Below are 20,772 nucleotides of genomic sequence, written 5' to 3' on the forward strand. Positions count from 1 at the left end.
AAATCATGAAGGGCTTTTACCATGATAAAAGACAGTTTAATAAAATACATACAAACATCACACATTTCTTTTCTTTGGGTCAGTCATGGGCCTGAACTCTGGGCCTGGGCGCTGTTCCTCAGCTCAAGACTAGCACTTGACCACTTGAGCCACAGCGCCACTTCTGGCTTTTTCTACTTATGTGGTGCTGAAGAATTGAACCCAGGGTCTCGTGCATGCAAGGCAAGCACTCTACCACTGAGCCACCTTCCCAGCCCCTCTTCACCCATTTCTTAAAGGCAGTTTACATGTTAGCTGGTCTTGCTCCCTCACATGGTGTCATCACTGAACACAGGAAGGGTTACTGAACACCCTTTTGTGTTCCCACACTCTCAACAAACATGCCAGTGCCTTTCATGGCTGAATCAGGAGAGGAACTAATAAATCTAGACTGTAGAGAGGAACTAATAAATCTAGACTGTAGTATTGTACCTATTACATGCAAGTTAAGCTTAACACTCAGAAGCCATGCTGCTAAGTATAAATTTGTATATATTCTGTTATTATATACTCGTATATATTCTGTTACTTCTTCAATTTTCAGATGTCTTGGTTTTCATTATTATTTTTAGGATGATTAAACATGATGTGCAAAATGATACAAAGATGATTAGTAATATGTCTCTTTTTTTGTGTGTCAGTCTTGGAGGTTGAACTCAAGGCCTGGGTGCTGTCTCTGAGCTTCCTTTTGCTCAAGACTAGTGCCCTAACACTTGAGCCACAGTTCTGCTTCTGGCATTTTGGGGTAGTTTAGTAAGGTTAGAGTCTCAGACTTTTCCTGCTGGGGCTGGCTTCAAACTGCAATCCTCAGATCTCAGAAGCTAGGATTAGAAGCATGAGCAACCACCACCTGGCATATATGTTTCTTATAAATAAATTTTGAATCCTAAATTGGCTAGGACCCTAAATAGTCCTAATATGTAACTTTAAGTCAAAATACTAATGTACATATCCTCAACTTTGTCCAAATCTCATTTTTTATTGCCTATTGTAAAGGACATTTTATAGAATTATTCCTTTTTCTACTTCAGAAAAAGTCAGAAGAAAGTTTTGAAATTCTAAGACCACACATAGTACATGTACAATGCACCAGAATAAGCAATATAATTTGAATATAGCAAGAAAATAAATAAGGAAGCATGTAACTTCACATCTCACTTTGTAAAAAATGCTGTTATTAAAACTTTCAAAACTATGTGAACTGGATACTACAGGATAAAAAAATACATTATCACCTTGCATTCCACATGTTATCAGAGCAAACAAAATGAAGGCAATATTTTCTTCTAAATGACAATGGTCAATAACCTTCAAATAAGGAGAAATGGCAGAAAGACAATTTGCCCTATTAACTATAACTGTCATGCTAAATAACTGCAACTTCAAGAGAACAAACCAGAAAAAGAAAAAGCTAAAGAAAACTATTAATGCACTCATAGTAGAGAACTGAAAATATTAACTTTCCAATCGTTTTAGTCAAAGGACAATTTTGAAGATTATAATTTATATTTTACTTACTTGAAATATTCTAAAGTACAGGTGCATACAACATAACCTCAAAATATTGTTTATCATGTAATGCTTTCTCAAATTATTACATCCTTGTTACTTTAAGATGGTCCACAAAAGATACTTCAAAATCAAAATTCCCCACCTTAAATACATATATTCCTCACCCATAGAAAAATCAGTTAAGACAACTAAAATGTAATTTCTACATAATTTACATTCCTTATTCATATCTATTAACCTTCTCCAAATTCAGAAATAATCAAAGCTGATTAGCAATGGCAAATATATTTTTTTCTCACATATTATTTCTCTAAAGACAATATACTAATACATACTATTGATCATAGTTAATATTAGGTCAAGGTAGAATCTTCAGTATACATATATTATAGTTACTTAACATAAAATATTCTTTTTTAAAAGTTAAACTTCCCTAGAAACCAGACATTTTTTCTTTTTCTACTGCATGTATCTAATTGGAAAACATGCAATTTAAAGTATACATCTGCACACGTTAAACACCACATGACTGGTTCCAGAGCCAGCGCCCTGCATACCTTGCTAGTAGAAGCCTTGTAAGTAGTCTTCAGTTTCTGAGAAAGCTGACTGGTGCTGTGACTGGCTGTAAAAACAAAGAATCAATAATCAAATACCATCCAACTACAGAACCACAGCATCACAAAGTGCACCTTTGTCTTACATAAAGCAAGAACAAAACCCAGAAGGGATTGTTTGCCATCCTAAGATGAAGACAAGGACTCAAGCTCCCTGGCTCCCGTTTCACCTAGACCCACATCTGAATTATGTGCTTTGCTGATTGCCAAAAGCCAAGGAAGTTAATGTCCCTCATTAAATTTCAAACGTCCTCAATAAATAATCTGCAGGAAGCACCCTCACCAGCATTCTCCATACCTCAGTAAATAACGTGCAGGAAGCACCCTCACAAGTATTCACGTACCTTTTGTTTTGAGCTGGCCCTTACTCAGTTCTGCTCCATCAATTGCTTGTCCTTCAGCAGCTAAGCGTTCATTAAGAGTATCAATTTCTCTACGCACTGAGAATTTAAAAAGAATTTTCAAAAATGTAAAATGATTTTGTATTTAGACATTCTCACCACTTGCAAAAGACTTACACATAAAAATACCATCAAGAGGAAAACATAAGAAATATTCTGAAAAGCAAGACCACAATTTATAGTTTCCAAAAACTCAAGCAATCATTCCAGACCCCATTCCGAAAACAAAAGCTTGCATGCACTGGCTACCCTGTGACAATGTAAAGTGAGAGGACACCACCTCAGTATAGTTCTGCAAGTTTCCCCTGTGTTGATTTTGTACACTTAAAAACAGTCTCAAATCCAGTGTACTATTTAGAATCCCCTGAAGGATAATGCAAGTGAAGGGGAAAAAATAGCATAATAAAAACTCTATAAGCATTAAATAAAAATAAAAAAAGACAAGAATTGGAGCAGTAGAGGGGATAAAAGACATGATCGTTTTCTAGCATCTTACTGAAAAGCATTAATGCACTTAGCCAAAGGTGGGCAAATCTAAATCTGGTCGCCAATTACCTACAGAAATAATCACAAGAGCCAAAAGCAAAAAATGCAGGAAATGTCTTCCTTTGAAGAGCGTAATGGAGTTAAAGGATGATGGTAGGTACCTTTCTTTTCATACTGTTTCAATAGTTTTTAAGCATATGCAGGCATGACTTCCAAAATACAAAACAAAAAATTACAGCCAAACTAACTCAAAAAATTTTTGTTTTTAATAAGTCAGACAATGCTTACCCTTAGGAACTTTGATGGTAGATTATAAAGAAAAACAAGAATCAAAGTTTTCCCTGGTTATAGTATACTTAGTGAAGGAAAAATAAAATATGATATGTAGGTACCATAGGCAGAATAGCCCTCTCAAAGATTCTTGGGCCCAGAATTACCTCACAATATACTAGGAGTTCCTTAAGTGGAGAGCATGCCCTGAACTTTGGGAGGGGGAGCAGGAGAGGTGTCCGTCAATCTGTATTCTTTTAAGTGGAGGAGAAAACAGAAGGATTGGTAAAGAGGTAACCAGAGAAACCATCACAAGCAACTGGATGCCATCAAAGGATAAACAAGCAGGAGATGCTGACCCTATAACCCCCCCAGCTCTGCCAATACCCCGACTGCGTCTAGTGAGAATTATGCCAGGCCTACAGAAGAACTATATGATTCGAATTTGGGTTATTCTAAGCCACTGAGTTTGTCACAGGAGAGCAGCAATTTAATAGAGTCATAAATGCATAACTGTAGTTTTTACTAAGATTTCCATAGAGAGGTAAAAATCATTTTAAGAGTAGATACTCACATTCCAAATTTTCAATATAAAGATTTTCAAATTCTCTCTCTATTTGACCAAACAATTCCAGAAGTGTACTGCGAACTGAGGAGGGCAGTTTAGAATCCTGTAAAAAAATAAGATTTTGTTTAAAATGAGTAAGAAATTTCATTACCAGATACCAATAAACTTTTTTCAAAGTGAATTACCTTTTACCTTAATCTCTCATACCATAGTACTTTATATTTGCCACATATAAGATGCTTTTAAGAGGAGCAACACAGGAAACATCACCATTTTTACTCCATGAATGAGAACAATCTTGTGTCAGGAAAGACTAGATTCAGAAGAAAGGAAGAGAGGAAGGGAACTAGAAACCATGAAGGAGCTTGATAGGAGATGATGGGAAGCAGAAAACCACAGAGAAATTATCCCAGCAGGAAAAAAGCAGTAAGAAACAGCTGTAGGCTCCCCTGACAGAAGTAGGAAATGGAAGACTACTATATAAACTCCAATCAGAGGTCCTGCCAACAACAGCTGCAGAAAAGCCAACTACTCGGGAATGGCCCAGGCCCTGAGTTCAAGCCCCAGATCAGCACCAAGAAAAAAAAAAAAAAAAAAACTAATCATGAGTATAGAAAGAGAAGAAATACAAACTAAAGGTACTGAGAATCTACTCAATAAAATAATAGTAGAAAACTTCCTCAACTTCATGAAGAGAATCTTCCATATAAAGAAGGCTTACAGAAAGGAAGAGGCTACAATGCTTGATAAGAAATGTACTCATTATCTTGCCCATGTAAATGTAACCCCTCTGTACAGTATTTTCACAATAAAAAATAAATAAGTAAAATTTGTTAAAAAAAAAAAAAAAAAGAAAGAAAGAAGGCTTACAGAACACCAACTAGGCAAGAATAGAAAAGCAACACCCCTAGATATCTTATAATAAAAACACTGAATACAGACTAAAGCTACAAAAAAGATGGACTTTTAAGTGTAAGAAGCATCTATTGTAGTGGTAGACTAGGTAGGAGTCATCAATTTCTTTACCTTTTATTTCCTCCCTCTATTATGAAGGATTAGCCTCACTGAGTATACTGGTCTAGGCTAGCAATCGTTCTCTTTCACACTGGAATTGCATTCTTCCATGCCTTTCTGGTATATAGTTAGACTCAGCAGTCTTCTGTGATCATGGGTCATTGCCCTGCACTAACCACTACTTTCTAAACTACTTCATATTAATGAATCTAACATGAAAATATTAAACCTGACATCATGTCACACAAGCTAATCTTCACCTTTTTTGGTATGATTTCCCAGCAACTGAAAGTGATTCCTGTATTTCAAATCTACTAGCAAGTTCTCCATTCTCACATCATTCCACTCATACCTACCATGCCAATACGTGCACTGAACACTCACTGCTCTTTCCTCCTGCTGCTGAGAAAGGCAAAGCACCTCACACTGGCTGCTCACAGAACATGCTGGCTGGTCCCACTCCAAATAACCATACTCACTGAAAAAGTGCCATCAAAGAAATATAGGAGACACAAAGGACCATTACAGTAATGCCCAAGGCTAGGCTGTTCAGCCTAGAAAATTCTCAATTTCATTCTAGGGGTGACTGTGTGTCATCATGTGTGACATCACAATGCAGGACAAGTGCACACAGGCCAGGAGAAGAACAAGCTAACCTCATATGGAAGGCAACCCCAGCAAAAGAGGTGCCAAGTGTAAGTAAATCAAAAACCTAGAAACCATCTCTGGCTGTTCACTGCATTGTCCAATACAATATCTGGCAGTTACATATGACTTTAAATTTCAATGTAAAATAATTCTTCTTTTTTTTTTGGTCAGTTGTGGGACCTGAACTCTGGGCCTGGGCGCTGTCCCTCAGCTCTTCAGCTCAAGGCAAGTGCTCTACCACTTGATCCACAGCACCACTTCTGGCTTTTGCTGCTTATGTGGTGCTGAGGAATCGAACCCAGAGCCTCATGCATGCAAGACAATCACTCTACCACTGAACCACCTTCCCAGACCCAAATAATTCTTTTTTTTTTTTTAATTTAAATCCAGGTTCTAAGCTACAAGGCCACCTCTCAAGTACTCAACAGTCACGTTACCTTGTGGTGACGTGTATCTCACAGCTCCATTATAAGCCAACACACCAGAAAAGTTCCATTGCATTACTCAAGAGACTAAAATCTGTGTCTCCCAAAATCCATATGTGCAACTCCAACCCCTCAGAATGTTACTTTGCGTAGTTTTACTGAGGTATTAAAGTAAAAGGCAGTGATATTGGGAAACCTTAATCTACTATGATTAGTATCCTTTCAAGAGACTAAACGTACAGAGGAAAGACAAAGGACAAAAGCCAAGGGGGAGGCCTCAGAAGAAACCCAACACTTTCCATACCTTAATTTCCATTTCAGCCATCAGAACTGTGAGAAAGGAAATCTCCATTGTTAAAGCCCACAGTCCACAGCACTTTAAGAGAGCAATTTTATTTCTAATGTTAAAGGAAAATGTAATCAGTTTTTAATAGAAAATAGAATGGGGCACAATTGAGTATCTCTATATCCAAATTCTGCACCTGAGCAAAATGGGGATAGAAGCACTGCTCATGTGATAAAAGAATTGCCTAGAAGGAATGTGTGCATATTATATACATATTATATGTATATAATACATATGCTTATGTAAGCATATATATAGACTATCTTAATATAACAGTTTTGTTTAGGCTTCACATTAATATTCTTCAAAAATTCTAACATTTCAACATCTTTAAAGTTTTAACAGAAAAGATACAATATTCCTACTAAAGCAGAAACAAAAAGCTAAGTAGTTACTAAAACATTGGGTTGTGAAACTCAGAGAACAGAAAAAAATTAATTAAAACTGTACAATGTTTGCTTGAGTCTATTAGGTAGAAAACACAAAAACCATGCTACCAATTAACTTGTACAAACAAAACAAATCCATACTGACACACGTCTTTTCCAGTATTATGAATGCTAACCCAGAAATCTAATTAAGACTGTGTATATTATCAAATTGATTATAATTTTAATGCATGTATTAAGATAAAAGGTTGGGGGCTGGAAGCGTAGCTCTTGGTATACAGTACTAGTTCAGGTACCAAGTTCAAGTCCTGGTGTTGGACTAAAAAAAAAAAAGATAAAAGGTTGATAACCCAAAATTTTCTCCTATTTGCAAATTTAATAGTATTTGGCTATTTTACTTTTTTCTTTTTTGAGTCAATACTGGGGTTTGAATTCAGGGACTACTGCTCTAGCTTACCACTTGAGTCACATCTCTACTTTCAGCTTTTTGCTGACTAACTAAAGACAAATGTCTACCACACTTTCCTGCCCAGGCTGACTTCAAACTGTAATCTTCAGATCTCAGCCTCCTGATTAGCTGGGATCACGTGAGTGAGCCACCACCACCTGGCTTGGCTACTTTGATAACATTACAAATACAATCTCCATCCTGAATGTGAGGTGCTGATCAATATGAACTCACTTGTCCTTCTAACATGTCTCTTGGGAGTCCAGTTCTTTCTTGTTCTGAGCTGTTGGTTCTCCGTATAGAAAGACTGTGAGATTTGCGTTTCTGCTTTGCTTGGCGAGCAGTTGAACAACTTCCGCTTTCTGTGGGCATTACTTCTCCAAGTAGTGTCCTGGCCTCTCCTGCAACAAGCTAAACAGCAGGAAAATAAGTACTTTACTTCCCATACTGTAAAACAACGACAGGTGTTTCTTTTCTTTACAAGCTTCCTATAATTAGCTAGCATTTACTATATGATTTAAACACTGCCTTTATTAGCGGTAGTTTTTAAATCAAACTTCATCAACCTCTTTAAAAAAAATCAAATAGCAAAGGGATTTTGATCAAAAAAAAAAAACTGTCCCCTACCTCAGCCTCCCCCAGGCTCTGTCTACTCCCCATAGGTAACCAATTTTAATTGCACATTCTACAGTAAATTCTATAATGAAACAGCAGAAAAGATATATGTGTAATTTTTAATTTTCCAAAATTTTTAAAGTAAAATTATGTGAATTTATTTTTAATGATTTATTTAACCCAACATATCTAAAGTATTTTAGTCAATATGAAAAATACTACTAGCACATTTATTTTATGATTATCTCTTCAAAATTCAGTATTTAATATTGACAGCATATCTCAATTCAGACTATAGTCACATGGGATTAATTTACTCAAATCTCTGAATAATTTAGTCATTATGATTTACCTGCTTCGGGCATTTTCTGTTACTACCCTTTCTCTCTCCTACTAATGTAAGTCTATCACCATGGTAGCACATCCTAAGCTAAGCAGTATGTTTACACATCACATTCTATTGTCCTTCAACTAGACAGTAATAGCCTGTTTTTAACATTTCCTACTTATTTTTTGCTATTACTTGTGAACATGTCTGAACACAATCCTACGTCAGTTTACATAAATTATTAGAAGCATGGGACTTTCCTGCAACACAACCCCAAGCCCTGCCCAACCCAAGGACACAGACATAACCACTGAGAACCAGTGTGCCCCAAGTCATCTTGATTTGATTTGGAAAGGAAAACTGCCTCTGTCCCAACACTAGGGGGACCCTATTGACTTGATGGGGAAATCCGCCAACTTTTACAATAATCCTAAGGGCTCTATCGACATCTACATTCCCAGCAGGCAACTACAACTGTGAGGAGAGCACCCAAGACAAGACTTGTTTGCGGTGGCCATCCTTCCTGACTCCTCTGACTCTTACTACCTGCTGACAAATAGCAAATTACTGGCTTAACAATCCTAACACCTAAACTACACCAGAAGATCCTGTTGCAAAATATTCAACAGTGCTGGGAAGTTGGCTCAATGGTAGAGTGCTTGCCTCGCATACATGAGGCCCTGGGTTTGATTCCTCAGCACCACATAAGCAGAAAAAAGCTGGAAGTGGTTCAAGTGGTAGAATGCTAGCCTTGAGCTTAAGAGCTGGCTGCGGGACAGTGCCCAGGCCCAAAAGTTCAGGCCCCACGACTGACCAAAAACAAACAAACAAAAAAACACAACAATAACAACAAACTCTTTCTCATTTAGTTTATTAAACTGGCATTTCAATTGGAATCCTAAATATCAAGGCTGAAAATTTATCACTTACAAAAATTCATTTACATTATTAGTGTGATTAAAATAAAAATCAGTTAATTTGACTTTAAATTACAAAAACTTCTTTACTTTTTTTAAAACATTTTTGTCTATCCTGGGGCTTACAACTAGCACACACAGCCTGGCACCAGTGGCTCACGCCAGTAATCCTAGCTACTCAGTAAACTGAGATCTGAGGATCACGGTTCAAAGCCAGAGCCAGCAGGAAAGTCCATGAGACTCTCATCTCCAATTAACCCCCAGAAAACCAGAAGTGGACCTGTGGCTCAAATGGTAGAGCACCAGCCTTGAGCTTAAGGGCTGAAGGACAGCAACCAGGCCTAGAGGTCAAGTCCCACGACCAACAACAACAACCAAAAAAAGAACTCTAGCACTCACTAGGCAAGTAAGTGCTCCACCGCTGAACCATGCCTCCAGCCCTTTATCCTTACTATATGAATGTGTGTGCATACAGTTTAACTACTTTGGTTTCCTTTTTTATTAAACACTACTTAGAGCTCTCCTATGTAAATAAAGCTTACTAAAATTTTAAAACCCCAGTCTAACACAAAAGCTTCAAGCTTTAATTTATTCATAAAACTTTAAATAAATCTCAACCAAAACATCTGTGTTAATTAAGTCTCCACTTTACTCCCAAAAACAGGATCCACTTTCTTATCATTTTGAAATAATTGTTCGTTCACAGGAAGTTATGAAAACTGTAGAGTTTAGTATTTCCCCAACAGTTACATGACAAGGCAATTTGTCGATCAATTTGTTGATCAATTTGGTTCAATGTGTTTAAAGAGCCATAACCTTGTTACAAACATTAAACGTCTACAAATACTACCATAAGCAAGATACAGAACTTTGGTTGGGGGTGAGGCTCAAATAAAACAAATGCCTAGCAAGTGAAAGGCTGAGTTTAAATAGCAGTACATGGAGCTGGGAATGTGGCTTAATGTTAGAGTGCTTTCCTAGCATATATGAAGAAGCCCTGGGTTCCAATCCTCAATACCACATAAATAGCCAGAAGTGGCACTGTGGCAAGGTTCACAGATAGAGCTCAGGGGCTCAAGACCAGAAAAAAAAAAAAGAAAAAGAACAAGCAGTTCAGCACTTCACCCCACTCCTCAAAAGATACTCTGTATGAGCATACAACCTCATGCCCATAATTTCAGCTACCAAGGAGGTCATGGTCTAGAACAGTCCAAGCCAAAAAGTTAGATTCTATTTCAAAAACAAGTTGAGCATAGTGGTTCACACCTACAGTCCAAGACTAGATCAGGGGGTGGAAAAAAAAAAAAAACACCAGATCCTACCTTAAAATTTAAAGGCAAAAGGATGACACTTGGTAGGGCACCTGCCTACCAAGCACAAAGCTAGGAGTAAAAAGATTACACTCAGGCTACACCACATCCCTCCACACTATGCATCTAACCTCTTACACATTAATTTGTATACTGTGATCAATTTTGTCACTTTGAGAATGCTACATAAGTGAGATCACAGAGTATGTGTCCTTTAGAGATTTTTTTTTCCATTCAACTTACTGGTAAAAATCAATCCAATCTGTGGTATATATCAATAATTACTTCCATTTAATGATAGGTTGTATCCATGGCAAGTATGTTTAACCACACGTTTGGATAGCCATTCACCTACTGTTATACATACATACATATATATATATATATATATATATATATATAATTTCCATTATAAGTAAGGCTGATACAAACAATAATATACAGGTTTTGTATCAATAGAACTTTTCACTCCTTTTGAGTGAAAAGTTCAAGAGTCATACAATAAACATGTTTCACTTTTGAACAAGTTTAGTTACATATGATTTATACACCAATGACTTTCAGTACATTGGGGAATTGTGTGATTGAACACCTCAGCTTTTCAAGTATCTCTCAACTCCAAAAGGAAACTCCATTACCACTAGCAGTCATTCCGCACTCTCCCCAGCAACTCCTACAACCAGCCCTAGGCTGCACCATCTCTTTCCCCCACACCACCTCCTCTAACGGGACTGGGGTTTGAACTCAACACTTACTAGGCAGGTACTCTACCATAAATTTGCTTATCCTGGCCATTTCCTAGACCATGAGCACTGAGAACCCTGGGTTCTGCATTCTCTGGGTCGGACCTTATCAATTCACCAAAGAGGGGCCTTCAGCACATAGCCCACGCCTGCCTCCAGCTCACCATCCACCTGTTTCAGCTTTGAGTTTGCTTTTAAAAGAAACTGTCAAACTGTAATCCAGAGTATTAACCATCCTGGGAAACTTAGTTTGCCACCTTCTTCCCAGCACCCAGTATTGTCACCATTGTCGGCTTCACTGTTCCTATGGGAATGGAGCACCCTTCTTGGTATGCTTCTTTTTATTTTCCAGTGTTTAGTAGCCACGAAGTTTTCTGAGATTTTTGCCATACAGATATCCTCTGCAGCAAGATATCTCTTCATTGTCTTTTACTTATTATCTGGTAGAAGTTGAGAGTTTTTCCTATAGTCTACAGTATGAATTACTAAGCAATTATCTCCAACATGTATGGGTTATAAATCTTTTCTCCTAACTGCTTCTTCATCCTAGCTGACTACTCACAAAGCTAAACTTCTTTTTGTAGATCATACTTTGGAAGTTATGTCTGAGAAGTTTTCATTAGTTCAAAAACTTGCCCTGTCCTCTACAAATTTTATAGTTTGGGGCTTTAAATCATAATTTATGAGCCATTTGGTGTTGATAGACTGACATGGTATCTTTTTTTTTTTTTGGCTCTGATACCCAATTATTTCAACATTTGTTGAAAAGATTACCTACCCTATATGTGCTTCCCCAGATGAAATTCACATGATATGAAATTTATTTTTATTAGCATACATTAATAGTACAAGAGGTACTTTGTTGTGGAATTTCCATACATGCACACAATATATCCTCATCAGTTACCTTCCCTGTCACTTACCTCCTTCCCCCTTGTCCCTTCCTCAAATAATCATCAGGTTTTATTGTTCTATTTCCATACATACAAATAAAATAATTCTTGGTTTTCTGAACTGAGCCTCACTCATCCTCTTCTATAGCCTATCACCTTCCACTAATACTCTCCTCCCGCCAACAGTCTTTTACTTTCCTTTCTTTTTTTGGTTTTAGTATAAATTAATTGTACCAGAGATTTGACCATGGTCTTTTTTTTTTTTTTTTTTGGCCGGTTGTGGGGCCTGAACTCTGGGCCTGGGCACTGTCCCTCAGCTCTTCAGTTCAAGGCTAGTGTTCTACAAATTGAGCCACAGTGCTACTTCAGGCTTTTTCTTTCCTTCTGTTTATGTGGTGCTGAGGAATCGAACCCAGGGCCTCAGGCATGTAAGGCAAGCACTCTACCAATGAGCCACCTTCCCAGCCCTGCCCATGGTATTTCTGATATGTGTATATCATTTTTTTAATTCAGAATAAAGCCATAAGTAGTTACATTAGTTCTGTATTCTATTCCGCTAATCTATGTATCTATTCCTCCAACCATTGTTTTGAAAGCTGTTACAATGGTTCCTATCAGTTAAGTCTCCAATTTGTTTTGCCTATTCTAGGTCTTAAATTTTTTCCTTTAAATTTTAGAAAATTGTTTTCTCTATCTCCAAAATTCTTGCTGGAATTTTAATAGTAATTTTGTAAATCTGTACAAAATCTTTAGTATGTTCAGACTTCAAACCTGAGGATAGTACTAAAAGAGTTTTCATTGGTTTTCATTGTAGTTTACTTAAGTCTTTTGTGTTTTCTCATTTTCACTATTCTTTATTGGGGCAATTTTCCATTTTTTATGCATCAATTCATCATCTAAGGGGATTTCATTTTGGCATGTACATATATGCAAAATGTATATGTGTGCTTTGTACCCTGATCGGACTGATCCCATCACTTCCTTCATCCTTCCACCTGCTTCTCAAATCAATTTCAACTTCGTTTCATTTTTATATGTGTAATCCTTTGACTGTATTTGCTCTTTCTATTCTCTTTCCCTCTAGTGCCCACATCAACAGGACCTGTGTTACATTCCTGTCATCCCTTTTTGTTTTAGTATATGTTAATTATTTCTGAGATTTTATTTTTTTGATTTGTTAACACAGTATATTACAATGCTGATTTTCAAATACTGGTCCCAACTATATATCAAATGAGGGTGATTCGTTCTCATTTTTTTCACTCCATTCCAACCCTCTCTCTTCCCTCTCCTGTACTGTTATTTTTGTTCCCCTGCTTTTTTATAGATTATGTAAAGATGGTTTTGCATTTTACTTGGATTAATCTATAATAGTTTCTGAGCTTATCCCTGCATAAATAACTTAATGGAGTGGCTGCTCTATGTTTTACATTATGAATTCACAAATTATCAGTTTAGTGATTTATCCACATTTTACCAGTTCATGTAAATCCTTCTGACTATCCCCACTGATAACATATTACTTAGAATATTCCTTCAGCTGGGTGGCACTGGCTCATGCCTATAATCCTAGCTACTCAGGAGGCTGAAATATGAGGCTAGTAGTTCAAAGTCAGCCCAAGCAGGAAAAGTCTGTGAGACTCTTAATAGCCAATTCATCACCTCAAAAAGCCATAAACAGAGCTGTAGATCAAGCAGTAGAGCAATAGCCTTGAGCACAAAAACTCAGAGACCAATACCTAGGCCCTGAGCTTAAGCTCTAATCCTAGCACAAAAAGAGGGAGGAGAGAAGGGGAGAGAAGAGTCAGAGAAGTGTACATGTACCAAATTTACCAGTAATATTGTTTTCTGTGACTTGTTCTTTACTATCATGTCCACATTGCTCTTAACAGTTGCGTTGTGCTTCCAGCACTCCCTTTACCTGCTACATTAGGGCAGGGCTGCTGGAGTCAGATGACAGGAAGACAGCTCACCTGGCCTACAATTCTGAACTAATGATCCTTTTCCTTCAGTACCTGACAGTATGTCATTTCTTCTGCTTAATACCGTTTCTGAGAAATCTACATTCACCCAAATTGCATTCCTATCACAGATAAAGTAGTATTCTCTGAAAACTCTCTTCCTCACCCCTCTCAGGTCTGGGGCCTGAATTCTGGGCCTGGGCACTGTCCCTCAGCTCTTCAGCTCAAGGCTAGAGCTCTACCACTTGAGCCACAGCACCACTTCCCGTTTTTTTCTGCTTATGTGGTGCTGAGGAATAGAACCCAGGGCCTCATGCATGCAAGGCAAGTACTCTACCACCAAGCTACCTTCCCAGCTCTTCTGACAACTCTTTTGGTCTCTAGTTTTCACAAGTTGACCTACGATGTATTCTAACATCTTCATGTTTACCCTGTCTGTGGACGCATAGACTCAGCTTCAGGAATGGTAAGTTTATGACTTGCCATGTTGAAAGAAATCCAGCTATCGTTTCTTCAAATACTCCCACCACTCCTTTACCTCTGGAACGCTTAATGACACAAATAATAGATCTGTCCTAGAGGTGTGAGGTTCTACTCATTTTTTTTTCTAGTCTGTTTTCTGTACAGTAATAAAGGATCAACTCTATTGTTCTCTCTAAGTCCACTGATTCTTTTCTGTCTTCTCCATTTTGCTGAATTATCTGCTGAATTTCATTCACTGCACTGTTCACTTGTAAACTGCCTATGTTTGCTACAATCTATATTCTCTTCACAATACTGTTCTTTGTTTCAAGGACTAGTAAATGTTCAGTGAAGCATTTTGATGACACCTGGATCACATCGAAGCTAGGTTTTTATTTGAGGAGCCTCCACACTGATGTCCACAGTGGCTGAACGATTTACATCCCCACCAGCACTGTCCTTGCATCCTCACCAGCTGTTTTGTTGATGACTAAGATTCTGAGTAGAGTGAGGCGCAATCTCAGGACAGTTTTGGATTGCATTTTCCCGATGGTTACAGATGTTGAACTTTTTTCACATTTGTTGGCTACTTATACTCCATTTGAATATGGTTTCTGGACTTGGCTAGATTAAGGCTCTTGTCTAAACACCTCCTATCTTGTAGGCAGTCCCTTTCTTAATCTTTTGGTTAGATCTTTTGGTCTGGGCTATTAGAGGTCCCTCATTTGTTAAATTTCTCCAGCAAAAAAAAAAAATTACAGACTTATAATGCAAGAAAAAAGTTGAGAACTAAGCTTTGTGTCATTTCTCAGGTCCCAAAGTACTTAGGCAATCTCTTTTTGCCTTTCAGTTTTATATATAATGTTCATTGATTTTAGCTATCCTTAAAGGGAGGAATAGAGAAAATTATGTTTATTTCTATATGTTTAACTCTATTTCTGTATAGGTATAAAACTAATAATCTGTTTCTCAAACTGTAAGGTCTGGCTTTACCACATTAAAAACATGCAGTTAACTCGAAGCTTATGTATATTTTGCAAGCCAAATATATATGCCTATAATCCCAGCATTCAGGAGAAGCCTGGTGAACTCAAGAACTATATTTTATCAAGAAGAAAATATATATATATCAAAAGCCCACAAAGCGGTCCTAGCATGACCTTACACAAAAATATCTTCAGATATTTAACTTAAGCAAATAAAAATCATAAAGTATTTCCCTTCTATGAATGTTATCAGTTAGGATTTGATGATTCAAGTGGTTAGAGCACCAACTACAAGTGGAAAAACTTGAGCAATCGCACAAGGCCCAAAGTTCAAATCCCAGTTCCAGCACAAAAACCATAAACCAGAAAGAAAAAGTAATTTCATCTGTAGAAACATCTGACAAGTATAAATTAGATGGTTAAGGCACCCTGAATATTCTACAAACTGCTTACAAAAACTGCAAATATCTCCAATACCAACATCCCCTCACCTCAAGAGTTGTGGGGTTTAGACCACTTACTTTGAAGTATAATTTTCCAGCCCCTGCATTTTCCCTAGGAAATAAGCACCCCTATTCTGCTTTCTACTGGGCTTTAATTTAAACCCGACTTCACCCGCACAAACCACCCAATATCCTATGAATTTTTTTGTCATTTCACAAAAGCCGTTTTTGTCTACTATCTTATTTCCAGTGGTGTATATGCATTTCAATAACACCCTGAAAATCTAGCACCAAATAGAGACTTTTCACAAATGGGGTGATTTTATCATTGAGTAGCTTTCTAAACTCCACCAAAGTTGTGTCTCAAACATGGGTTACATGTCTATTCCATGCACTGTTTTCTTATCATTTAAATGTGACTGCTGAAGTTCTCCCTCTTCCTATAATTTCCTCAGCTTTTGTCCACCGACCAATACTCTTCCAAAATTAGTTCTGTAATCTTCTCCTGTTTTGTTCACCTGTTTCCTTTTTCTGTCATTAAGCTTTCACTTTGTAACTTTTTCCTGCAACTTTTTTCTAATTTTACTTTTGTCCAGAATTCCTATCTGCCACCTTTTCCCCAGCAGTCTGCACTGGTCCTATCAACATTTCCTTCCTTTCCCACCAGATCCCCCATAGATAAGGCTGTGGCAAAGAACTAGAATACCCTAAGGTTTACAGGCATTATTGTCTTTATTTCAGCTCCTGTGACCATAGTAGCAAAACAAAAAACACATACAACTATGTGTTTGATTTAGTAACAAATTTATGCTTCTTATATAAGGATCACAGAAAGAGGATCAATAAGGTTGCAGGTATTTGTAATTTAAAATGATGTACCACAAATCTAAGATAGAATCAATGGTGGGCAAGTCTACCTGAGGTTAAAAATCTACAAGGGTTACTTGAGGCTTAAAAATAATCCTCACAAAATCATTTCCAAATACATTTCCCAAACACAATTAACAGTCTGATAAACAGATTAAACACTTTTTAAGTTAATCGCAGAACTATAACAAAAAAATCATTTTATTAAAAAAAAAAAAAAAGCTGGGCCTGGTAATATAGCTCAATGGAAGACAACTTACCTAGCATGAAAAGGTGGTTTGGTTTTTTTTTTCCCAGTACTGGGGTTTGAACTCAGGGCCTTGAACCTGCTAGGCTGGCACTCTTCCATTTGAGCCATGCTTCTTGCTATACATTTTGCTGGTTATTTTGGAAATGGAATCTACTGAATTTTTCTGCTGAGGCTGGCCTGAAACTAAAATCCTGAGTAGCCAAGATTATAGGCATGAGCTATTAACACACAACTGAATTATCTTTTTTAATAAGGTACTTTAGTATATACTATTCCATCTAAACACAAGATAAAAAGCAAATTGTAAAAATAATTATTTTCGGGGCTGGGAAGGTGGCTCAGTGGTAGAGCACTTGCCTTGCATGCCTGAGGCCCTGGGTTCAATTCCTCAGCACCACATAAGCAAAAAGAAAAAAAGAACCCGGAAGTGGCACTGTGGCTCAAGTGGTAGAGCACTAGCCTTGAGTTGAAGAGCTGAGGGACAGCGTCGAGGCCCAGAGTTCAGGCTCCACGACCGGACCCAAAAACAAAAAAATAATTATTTTCCTGACGGGCGCCAATGAATCATGCCTGTAATCCTAACTACTCAGGAGGCTGAGATCTGAGAATCATGGTTCAAAGCCAACCCGGGCAGGAAAAGTCCATAAGACTCTTATTTCCACTAAACCACTAGAAAACCAGAAGTAGCACTGTGGTTCAAGCGGTAGAGCGCTCACCTTGAGCTGAAGGGCACAAGGCACCCAAGCCCCACGACCAACAAAAAATATGTATATATAAAATTCCTTCAAAATATTCATACAGGACTGGGAAGGTGGCTCAGTGGTAGAGCGCTTGCCTTGCATGCCTGAGGCCCTGGGTTCAATTCCTCCACATAAGCAAAAAGAAAAAAGCCGGAAGTGGCGCTGTGGCTCAAGTGGTAGAGCGCTATAGCGCCTTGAGCTGAAGAGCTGAGGGACAGCGCCCAGGCCCAGAGTTCAGGCCCGGCAACCGGACCCAAAACAAAAACAAAACACAAAACATTCATACAGATCACCACATTACATAGGCTATGTAAATGAGCTTTAATAGGGAATATTTATTTCTGAACTCTGATTTGTCCTAAACTCATTTGTCCTTACTATATGGTGCCCTGTACACACACACACACACACACACACACACACACACACACACTTATTGGAAGCACAGAACAATGTATGCACATCTTTGATACAGAAGCACTGTGCAGGGGCTGGGAAGATGGCTCAGTGGTAGAGCGCTTGCCTTATATGCCTGAGGCCCTGGGCTCGATTCCTCAGCACCACATAAGCAAAGTTAAAAAAAGAACCCGGAAGTGGTGCTGTAGCTCAAGCGCTAGAGCGCTAGCATTGAGGTGAAGAGCTGAGGGACAGCGCCCAGGCCCAGAGTTCAGGCCCCATGACCGGACCCAAAAAAAAAAAAAAAAAAGAAGCACTGTGCCCAGACCAGAGCAGGCACACACCAAATGTGTAACAAATTTGTGAAATCAATAAACATACTTTGTGTTAGCAAGCATAATTCCTCCACTTTCCCCAATCTGTAATATCAAATATCATCAATGAAAGTTAAGCTAAGGCCTTCTGTCCTTCCCAAAAAGATCTTTTTTATTATGTTCAGTATCAAGTAAATTGTCACTATCTAATTAGAGTCTTCTTAAGTACGTATGAAAAATTTAGGCAGGGCTGGGAAGGTGGCTCAGTGGTAGAGTGCTTGCCTTGCATGCATGGGGCCCTGGGTTTGATTCCTCAGCACCACATAAGCAGAAAAAGCCGGAAGTGGTGCTTGGCTGAAGTGGTAGAGCACTAGCCTTGAACTGAAGAGCTGAGGGACAGCACCCAGGCCCCGAGTTCAGGCCCTACAACCAACAAAAAACAAAAAAAAACAAAAACAAAATAGGAAAGACAGATAACCAAAATGATTGTCAAAAGCAATACACCAAAATAATTTATACTTTACTTGAATAAAAATACAAAATATTACTTCCTATTTTGTACTGTGTAAAATTTTTTTAAAAGTTGCTTAAATGGTTAATTTTTTCAGCAATCATAGGCTAAAGAATTGTTAAATATATATATATACATATATAATTTGCAAGTAGCATTAAAAAATCTATACTTTTCCAGATGCTCAACACAGCATGGTGTCTACATGCAACCTAGAAAACCTGTCATCAAAATTAAACTGCTTAAACTATCTTGTCATTAATGACACAGGACACAAGCTTATCAATTCTGCCAATGACAATTGGATAAAGGACCACCAAGATTTTTTGAAAGATCCCAACACTAAAAGAAGAAACTAAGGGGGGGAGGGGGAGGGGGCGGCTGGGAAGGGATGTAAAGGGTAAACAAAGGAGGAGGCTGCAATACTTGGTAAGAAATGTATGCATTATCCTGCCCATGTAATTGTAACCCCTCTGTACAGTATGTTCACAAATAAAATTAAATTAAATTAAATTTAAAAAAAAAGAAACTAACTAGGATGAGATATATTTTCCTTAGAGAAATCAAAGCAGGGTAATTAAGAAAATCAAGGATTTTAACTCACGACAAGGGCAAAATAACAGGCTATTAGCTATTCCAAAAGAAGTACTAAAAGAGAGTGAGAAGAAAAAGGAAATACACCTAAGACCCCCCACCCTGTGCCCAGCACTCTGTAGGAATGCTTGCACCAAGTATATAAACTTCCTAGTGGCAAAAATGGGACTGATACAAACAAGACTTTGGAGAGTGGGAAGCGGAAACTTAGGAAGTTCTTTGCCCAAGGTCATACTACTGTTACTACATTTGGCCAGTGTCCACAGCCCCACAGCTTCCTGTGGGCAGTATTAATAGAAAAGGATCCAAAACAAGAGAATATGTAAATATGATCTGATGAAAGCAGAGTAAGCATAATGTGTTCACGTTTGGAGTTCATATTCCGAAAAAAAAAATTGTTAGCACTCAAATTTAACCAGGAAGGTAAACCAAAACAGCAAGCAGGGTAGTGGGGTGGAGTGGTTCTTGAGAAGAGGAAAATATACATATATCCTGGAGGCACATCATAATTGTCTTGTGCAATCTAGTTTACTTCGACGTAAATAATCCCTGGAATGTTTTGAAGGTCATAACACACAAGCCAAAACACTGAGTTTGAGGGATAACCATTTCAAGTTAAATTAAACTCCCAAGCAATTAGCGCTCATTATGGAAGATCACTGTATAAGCAGTATCAACGAACCCAGACAAGCGTAAGGAACGTGGTGGTGTTGGGATGATAAATCCTCTAATAACCTGTCTGACCCATAAGACATGTCTGCTCACAAGTAGAAACGTGTCTTAAAGCGACCTTGTCTGGTAAACGGGTGCATTAGGATGCTGCTGCTGTTATCTCAGAGAGCTGTCTTACAATTAGGGGGGATCATTCGTAGTGACAGTGTGCAAATGGGAAGGAAGGAGAGACTGCACTGTCAGGGGTTGGTTGAAGGCCTGAGTTCACCGGCTTCCTTCGTAGACCCCGACCCAAGCCTCTCTCTGGGGGATCTGAGGGGCACTTCCAGAGCTTCCCCGGGGCTTTCCGGAGAGAAAGAGCACCCTCCCCATTTCTCCGCCCCACACCATCCCGACCCCAGGTCCTCCTCCCTCCCTCCTGGCCCCAACTCCCCCCACACCCCCATCCCACACCACCCCGACCCCAGGCCCTCCTCCCTCCCTCCCGGCCCCGACTCCCCCCACGCTCCCACCCCACACCACCCCGACCCCAGGCCCTCCTCCCTCCCTCCTGGCCCCGACTCCCCCCACGCCCCCCCCCCAGCGGCACACTCGGCTGCGCAGCGCGCAG

General features: G+C 38.6%; 1 protein-coding gene across 2 annotated transcripts in view; it reads right to left on the reverse strand.

Moving 5' to 3' along the window:
• The window catches only part of Wdr37 (WD repeat domain 37), an 81,736-nt gene extending 61,217 nt beyond the window's left edge, over nucleotides 1-20,519 (reverse strand). For both annotated transcript variants that reach the window (XR_001174751.1, XM_013009391.1), the window contains exons 1-5: nucleotides 20,431-20,519; nucleotides 7,395-7,571; nucleotides 3,897-3,993; nucleotides 2,510-2,605; nucleotides 2,109-2,173 (exon numbers count right to left, since the gene is read on the reverse strand). Coding sequence is in view for 1 of the 2 variants with exons in the window: in XM_013009391.1 (XP_012864845.1) it covers nucleotides 2,109-2,173; nucleotides 2,510-2,605; nucleotides 3,897-3,993; nucleotides 7,395-7,532 (396 nt within the window). In the remaining variant the exon portion in view is untranslated. The remainder of the gene's footprint in view (nucleotides 1-2,108; nucleotides 2,174-2,509; nucleotides 2,606-3,896; nucleotides 3,994-7,394; nucleotides 7,572-20,430) is intronic.
• Between the last annotated feature and the right edge of the window lie 253 nt (nucleotides 20,520-20,772).

The sequence above is a fragment of the Dipodomys ordii genome, unplaced genomic scaffold (genome assembly GCF_000151885.1).
Source record: "Dipodomys ordii isolate 6190 unplaced genomic scaffold, Dord_2.0 Scaffold9, whole genome shotgun sequence".
NCBI classification, from domain to species: domain Eukaryota; kingdom Metazoa; phylum Chordata; class Mammalia; order Rodentia; family Heteromyidae; genus Dipodomys; species Dipodomys ordii.